The 8578-nt window shown below is 38.0% G+C and overlaps 1 protein-coding gene across 4 annotated transcripts in view; it reads right to left on the bottom strand.

The window, feature by feature from the left end:
* Positions 1 to 4680: 4680 nt before the first annotated feature.
* PPARGC1A (PPARG coactivator 1 alpha) overlaps positions 4681 to 8578 on the bottom strand; it is a 365245-nt gene continuing 361347 nt past the window's right edge. For all 4 annotated transcript variants that reach the window (XM_069856202.1, XM_069856203.1, XM_069856204.1 and 1 more), the window contains one exon: positions 4681 to 7252. In XM_069856202.1, the coding sequence (XP_069712303.1) occupies positions 7149 to 7252 (104 nt within the window). In that variant the 3' untranslated portion in view covers positions 4681 to 7148. The remainder of the gene's footprint in view (positions 7253 to 8578) is intronic.

The raw sequence follows: 8578 nt of genomic DNA, 5'->3' as shown, positions 1-8578 counted from the left end.
GAGAGTTGAATGCATGCTGTCAAAAACATATCGTAGCAAATATTTTATTCAATTAAAAGTCCTAACAGTAATTTACATACTGTGCTCTTTAGGACATGCTTTTCTTCATATTTAGCTTTGACTTTCATTTACACTACATCTGGCTGCCAATCTATCATGACGCAAATAAGGTCCATGAGATTATTTACATTTGATCACTGTTCACTATTTACACAAGCTGGGGTTAATTCAAAAGGCTGGTGAGAGTTGGAGTTTAGTAACTGATTTTGGAAAGACTGGAACTGTACCTGTTTTCTGTTCAACTGCCTTTGTTTCAAAGCAGCTCAGTTCCTCTCTGCTAGTAAATACCATAACAAAATAGACAGTATGCAAACTCTTCTATTATCTTGCACTTCACCATGTATGCACTACAAAAAGAGTTATTTAATCTCAAATCTCACCATTTACCATGTGTATTTAACTTTTCCAACTGAGCCCATTAGTGGATTTTATTTTTAATTGTTTTTCTTTACATGGAGGCCTTGTTTTTTACCCATGAATTCCATTAGGATTGGAAGAAGAGCTTAGTTCATCCAGGTCCAGCCTGTCATTACAGTTATCATACTTTTTATAAAAAAAATCAGAAACGCCTTTGGGTAGCGATGATTTCAGAAGCATGTTGAAAGGAAGTTGCAATAATTCAAAGGAACCCCAAAAGCTAAATATGTTTTGAGAAATATGTTTCCAGCTGCAGAAGAAATATTTGTAACCACCAAAACTTGTCACTGGAAAACAAACTGGAAGTTGTCATTTTGCTTTGGATTCATGACTGCTAAGATTTTGGGTTGTAGCTTAACTTAAAAGTTTAACTTAAAAAGCATTAGTCAAGGAATAAACACCAATGAAGTGCAACTTTTACAATCCCTATATGTGTTCCACCCAGCTGCAGTTTCCGTAATTGCATTGCAGACACCAGCCATTCAGCGGAGCACATCATGTAGCAAAAGATGAGTTTGCTTTCTCTTTTTCTCAGCAGAACGGTGTAAGGAGAGCACAGCAATGGGAAGCACAGAGGATAAATTCACTTCCTCTCACGAAGGTTTTCATTTTCTTCTTTACTGAGAAGACTAGTATCCTTTGTCCCTAAGTATTAACAAATATACCTGCTCCCAATGAAGACAGGCTGCCCTGTGTCTATCAATAGAATCTATATAGAATCTTTTCCCTTAGGGATTAATTCAACTTTTGATTCAATCTTTCTGAGCTTTAAATTATGATGTTACAAACCTCCAAGGAACTACTGTACTATTTGTGACCTTCTTTATTACTTTCTGCTGTTTGATAGGAAGAATTGATTTGTAGGAAAAATTGATTTATAGTTTAGTTTGCTTGTGAACATGGAATATCAATGGTGAGAGTGTGATGGTGGAAAAGCAGGTGAAGTTGGCATTGGTGAAAGTTTAATATAGCAGCTTATTAGTTAATGGTGAAGGGCAATAGATAATAATCTTGAATGACATTCTAGAAGTGTAATGTGAAAAAAATGTCGATGAAGCAAGGCATCTTGCTAGAGCTGGATTTAAAGTTTTCGAAATATCTTCCGCAAGGAATAATTTTGTCTATTGCTTCCATTTCTCTTTCCTAAACCCCCTCCTCTTCCCCATGTGACCTGATGAGTGTTTTTGAGTTTCCTCTAAGCATTAAAGGTTAAAGGTAGTAGGAAAGGCTGAAGTTTTCCAAATGGAGCCTAAAATTAGGTGTTGGTGTCTGTATTTGGATTCTTAGGCCCCAATCCAGGAGTCTATTTTTATTCAAAGCAGCCGAGCACTTGACTTCAATGGATCTAAAAACACTCATGCTTAAGTGCTTTGCTGAATCAGGACGGACTTAAGCACAAATGTAAATGCTGTGCTGAATTGGGGCTCTAAATATGTGGCTTGATTTTAAAAGTGCTGAGAGTGAGTAGATCTAATTGAAGTCAATGGGAACTGCGAGATGCTCAGCATTTCTGAAAATCAGGCCACTCAATTGAGGCACCTGAATTTGATTTCAGGTGCTTATTTTGCAGCATTCACCATGGGAGAAAATGGTAACCCAGGAGAACAGGCAATGGAAGGGATGATTTCTTAATAAATGAGATCCTGATTTTATGCAATAAACCTTAATAACACAAAATGAGGGGATAGGAGGCAAAAAGCAATACTTTCCTGGAAATCTAATAGAGCGCTTTTTTGCAAGCATCAAAGTGTTATGCAAAAGTATGAAATGAATAAACAAATCAAATTAAAAAGCCTAGTAACTGGAGAAATATTGGGCTAAATTCATGCCTTGTGGAACAGCAGCAATTCTGATGAAGTACCTCAGGGATATATTTGGCCCACTAAGTTTTGAGCAGTAATTTGATCAGGAGCAGCGAGTCAAAAACACGAATCCCATGCAGTGAAAAACTTCGCTCTGCAACCGTTGTGAGAACCAAGCACAACAGTGTGGATTAGTAAATGGTAAAAATAAAAATCTAAATATTTTTGCAAGAAAAAACATATTGTTACAGAGTATAAAATAAACAGCAATGTTCAGAACAGAGATGAGGTGGAGGCTATAGTCTTGAGATAGACAATTTTTTTAAACTATTTCAGTGGTCCTCTCCACCAAAATACAACAAACAGCCTGCCTACCGCTGCACCTCATGTCACACCTCGGGTACCTTCTGACGTATACTCAGTCACGCGGTGTTGTGTCACTAAGCCCCAGAGAAGGTTACCAAGACAACAGGAATAAGGCACTGGTTGGCTACTGGTGGACAAACCGTGGAGAAAACAAAGAAAATCAATTATTTTCCTTTTTATTTGCATCTAAATGAGGGCTGTGAATGCCACTTACCAATCCCTTGACTAGCTGTTACCTGACCAATGGCAACCTTGGTGTGGGAAGCCCACCATGATGCACCGTTTACTGTCCAGGAAGGATTCAGAAAACACAGGCCTGCCCATCCACCTACCTGTCAGGTCTTAGCCTGTCTGCTGAGACAGAGAGGTTGGTGAACATCTGTCGTGGTGGTGCTTCTTCTTAGTACAGGTATTGATCATCTCAAGATGGAAGACACCATTCAGTCCCTACTACCTGCCCAACTTGGATCCAACAATAGCCACGCAGAAAAATGTTACATTCCCCACTGTCTTGTAACTCAAGCCAGCAACTCTTAAAAACCTACTAAACATTTTTCAGAAGCTTTCCCACAAGTTTCTATTGGTCCACGCACAGCCTTGGGTAGTCATGGAAGAAAGGTCGATTAAAGAAAGGCAGTTTTCTACCATTAAATTTATTGAAACTAGTGGTTCTGTCCTCTGCCCAAAGTGCAGTAGTGCAGGTGCAATCTGGACTACTACCTGAAATCAACTATGACCATTAGAAAGAGTACTAGAAAACCCAGTACATAACCAGTTGCAGGGGTGGGGAGGAAATACCTGTCTCTTGTGACAAAAAAAGAGAAACAGAAATGGATTTGGAACATTCGTTTCCCTTTATTTGCTCAGTGATCCTGATGTGTACTGCACATTTAAAAAAAAAAAAAAAAGAAAAATCACAGGAATTTTCATACAATGAATTAAACCACAAAAGTACATGTAGAATTGGCAGGTGGAAAATAGCCCAGCTTGGGCTTAACTAATATCTCGCTTTCCCTGTTCAGCATAGTCCAACCAATAGCTTTACAAGTTCACCTACTGTACAAATCTTATAGTAGCTCCATCAGGTCAGTTGTTCACATCATTGAAAATGTCTGTCACATAGGTACAAATTTAGAATCATCACATTATATTACATGGCTATTCTAGGTCATTTATAGATCAGATCTTACACTACAGTAATTGAAGTTCTCATTACAGCCATCAAAAAGGACACATAATCATTACCTACTGTAAGCTTACATCTAAAAGGATGAGAAGGTGTGGTGGTGGTTTTTTTTTTCAACTGACCCAGGTATTTTATCCCAGAGGCACACTTTCTTCTCAGTGCTGCTCCTGGTGCTGGCACCCCAACTGCTTTTCAGAGGTGTTCCATATAGATATTTTTCTTCTATCTTAGGCTCCCTCTGTTTGGATTTGGATCATTTTACATTCTGTAGGAATTACTTTCTTACAGCTCTAGGAAACACCATAGTTTCTAAGTACAAGTTCTGTTACCTGTATTGCAGATGTGGTACTTACCACAGCATGAAAACAACAGTACAATCTTCATCTAAAAGATACACAGAGCTACGCTGCAATTTGCCTCTGGTGACAATGTGGTACATGTGCTAATTTGAAATGTTCTTGGGGGAGAAAAAAAGAAAAGGAAACACCAAGTTTAAAGTTGGATGGGTTACCTACTACAGTGTCTACAAAGGATACAAATAGCTTTATTCAACAGTCTTAGATCTATTAATTTCATATGTAATTTGTAAATCCACAGAGGAAAGCCATCTTCAAGATGAGAATCTTTGCCAGGCCAGTGAAATAAAAAAAAAAAAAAAAAAAAATCTACTCATGTCATTATGCCTGCTTGGTGAAAAAAATAAAGAATCCCTCCCCCAAACCCAAACCAATTTATTCATGTCAGCAACACAGGGCAGAAGAGAATGTATTTAAAATGTAGTAACAGAAATTTAAAGGCAAAATAGGTAATGCATCTGGTCCTTGAACACATAATATGATATACTAAATATTGATTTCTTAAAAATAATTTATTGCTTTTAATATTTTTCTTTACAACAGAAGATACTTAAAATCCAGAAAGGAAAACTGTAAACTTTTAGTTTGGCATTCACACAAAGTTAAAATACCTGCATTTTTAACCTACAGAGCCACAACAAGAATTCGACAGATTAAAGAATGTTACAGTGGTAACCTCCTAAAAAGTTCTTCTTTTTTTTTTTTTTATTGCTATCTATCTACTGAGAAATAAGAAGCCAAAAAATCAAGCAAGCATCCGACAGGACAGACAGTGGAATCTCTCAGAACACAATATGCTGGTGATAAAACGAATGCAGCCATCAAAATCAACTGCACTGGCATGGGGGTGGAATCAGTCTTCTAAGATTGGAAGTGGGAAAGGAGATTAAATAGTTAGGTGTGCCATACCTTTAAGAGGAGTCATGAATGCCAAACAGTAATAGAATACCAAATCTATACATTCGCAAGCAAATTCCAAACTTTGCTGATTCAGGCTAGTTCAGATGAAATTCTGATGCTCAGAATAGCAGTAGTTTACTCTTGTGGTTTTTTTTTTTTCTTTCCTGAAGTTTCTATTTAATTTAGCAGAAGCAATGTCATCAGCAACAATGTCATGGGCACATCTGAGGCCATGCTAGTGCATAGTAAAAAATAAGAAAAAAAACCCAACCCACTGCTTCTGTAAAAGCTGAATTTCCAAACGAAGCACGCACTCCAAACGGACAACCGCCATGCATCCTAGGTATAAAATTTCCACTGGCCTTTTTATTATTTTAGTCATCACATAATTTATAATAAATAGGATAATTGTAACTGATAAATATGTCTCTTTAGTAAACAAAGGAATGAAGGATCAGTATTTATACAGGATGCATAACTGTAAAAAATATAGATAAATACCATCATTAAACTCCGCCAATGAAAAGATTACTGGCTTCAAGAACAGTGTTTAGACACAGAATTACTGTAAAAACCATACTTTACTTAGTACCTCGGCATATTTTTATCAAATTAAAATCACAAAAATTAAAACAAAATAGCATTTTAAAAAGATTTTTGACCTCTAGTTCCAAAATTACTGTTGATACATAAAATAAAAACATTTCTTAATGATTACTCATTTGAGAGACTTTACATAAAATTATGGTATCTCCTAGAAAAATTTAGATGAGAAAATTTCATTCCCTTAACAAATTCAGTGTATAAAACTGCAAAAGAAAATCAAGCAATGACAAAAATGTGGAAAAATACTGCAGAGTACCTTTTGGGCTAGGATAGTTCTTGACAAAATTCTTATATAAGCTCACCAAAGAAGGGATGAATGTGTGTAAAGCGTTTTTGCACCCAGACACACGTGCACACACATACACACGCACACCCTCACCCACACGTTTTTCCCTTTTTTTTACAATCAAATATATATAAGCGTAAGTTCAGCTTTCTACATTTGTTAGTGTACAATAATTGTTTCACCTCATATAATTACATTTGAGTATTCTTGATTAAGAAAAATTCAGCAGATTCTGTAAAGAAGGCTGCATTTACAGTGCATAGCTGTAACAAAAAAGAACGTCATACAGTATGTACATAAATAAAAATACTCCATTTAACATATGTAAATACTCAACTACTTTAGAGAATGTAGCAAATAATAAACTATCTGTGCACACACCCAGATAGTTATAACCAACTCTCATTAATAATGTAACACCACGTCCGCTCATTAGAATAAATCGCTGAACAAGCTGCACATTTGACCATTAACAAGGCTTTGAAAATTCTGCTGTGGAAGATCAACGTTGTAGACATTTACATGGGTGCCAGAATTAAAAGATGAAACTTCAAAATGTTAGGGAAGCTTGAGCCTTTCATTTTCTCTTCTGCAAGGACTAAAAAAAAACCAAAAAACGCAAACTAACTCCCAAAACCAAACCTAAAACAGATTGTAGGCTTCTGGGACCTGTGGTTTCTTCTGGATTGTCGTATTATCACTGTGTTGTGAGAAGCTTCATTAAAAAAAAACCAATGCAGTGTCTGATTCCCAGACATCAGCAGCTGTAGTTCTCAAATTTGGGGTTTTTTTGTTTGTTTTTGTTCTTTTTTTTTTTTTTGTTAAAATGCAATATGTACAGATTTTGCAGTTCATCATTGTACGTGTATCTCTGTGGAACTGCTGCCATGTCTCGTGGTTTGCATCGAACTTGCGAGGAATGCTCAGCTCCCCCACCACTGATCACCCGTGAAAGCAAAGCTGACACCCATGGACATACGTGTGCTTACTGGACAGCCACCCTGCCTCTCCACTCGTCAAGCAGCTGTGTTCATGTAAACCATGGTTTTGAACAGAGAGTGTAAAGTAGGATAACTTCCTAAGTATGACTTTTTAATTGTCCATTATTGAAGGACATGATGTCCGTGAGGTATTCGCCATCCCTCCGTTTTCCTCAGATGTGATGCATGTTACCTACGCAGGCTCCACTGTGCCTCTTTAAGTAAACTATCAAAATCCATGGAGTCATACTTGCTTTTAGTGGAAGCAGGATCAAAATCATCTGAGTTTGAATCTGAAACCCAAAGAGAAGCAAATTCAGTTCAGAGGCAAGAACAGCTAGCGAGTACTTCAATATTTTCTCTCTACAACAGAAAAAAAACCCCAAAAGCACTGCAGAAACTATCCACCTGCGACCATAGCCTTAAAGGAATGGTATGATAGAAGACCAGAAATGTCCATCAGAGAAGCTTTAAGCATGGACAGAGCTTTCTGGTAAGAAGCAGACTAAACAAAAGTGATACACATCATCAGGGTATGGAGGGTGGTGGTGGTGGTGGGTATACCATAAATACCATGCACTTAACAGAGCAGGTAAACTCAGACCTGTTTCTCCATGGACTTGAGCACAGACATATGGCTATGTATAGATCTCAAAGTGGTCCAGACAGATAGATGCTTTACCCAAAACTCCACCATTGCTTTGCAGCTGCGGTTTTGCAACACACAATATTCAAGCTTCTCCTGAGAAAGGCAACAGGGTTTGGTCCAGCAAAAAGGCAGGACAGCCTGTGAGTAGTGTGCACAGTGGACACTGCAGCTTCTGTTCACCCTGCCTTAGGGTCTCATGCAAGTTGCTATACCTCCCTGAATCTTTCTGTGCTTCCAATCTGATTTTTTTGGGGTTTGCTCATTCAAAGTGTGAGCAATTCATGGCGGGACCCCTGCACCACCACACAAGCAATCTCAGGTGGGTTCCTCAGCTTCTTGCAGCGTACTTGATAAATCACAGCAGCAGTAACGGTGCAGCTCCTGTGACCTGCAACACCTACTTCAACTTTGCTAGTTGTTCAGACATAGACATTAGTCTGCTCCTAGTGCAGAGGAGCGACTGTACATTTGTGGCCTCTATGCTCCTCTATGGCAATTATTGACATGGTTGCAAGCACCAAAGTTCCTTTTCGAGTCATCCCTGCTCAACACTGACTCTCCTCAATTCTTGTGTCACAGCTCCTCTATGAGAGTGCCCTTTTCTTGCTGATCCTTGTGTTGAACTAATCAGAACTCCCATCTACTGCTATAAGACACACTGTGCATTAAATGTTCATTATAAGTTCTGTTAAGACAATATCTGCTCACAGAGGAGAGTTGTTAAACTTCTGACTACTATTTTCAAGTGTTTTCTTTCTTCTGTACTCAACCCAAGGCTGATTAATTCTCTCTGTCCTTGTACTAGCTCATGAATTTTAAAGTTCACCCTGCCATTTCCTCATGTAGCTCTATTAGATACTCTGCAAAACACAGGGAAAGCAGTCTGAAGTAGAGAAGCTCATGCTGTCAGCAGGACAAAGTGAAAATAGTCTGTTCATAGATACTCAGGGAATCCCACTCAGTATGAAGA

This window comes from Phaenicophaeus curvirostris, chromosome 4, assembly GCF_032191515.1.
Source record: "Phaenicophaeus curvirostris isolate KB17595 chromosome 4, BPBGC_Pcur_1.0, whole genome shotgun sequence".
In the NCBI taxonomy this organism is placed as follows: Eukaryota; Metazoa; Chordata; class Aves; order Cuculiformes; family Cuculidae; genus Phaenicophaeus; species Phaenicophaeus curvirostris.
The sequence above is the reverse complement of the archived record's forward strand: the minus strand, read 5'-3'. Positions and strand labels throughout refer to the sequence as shown.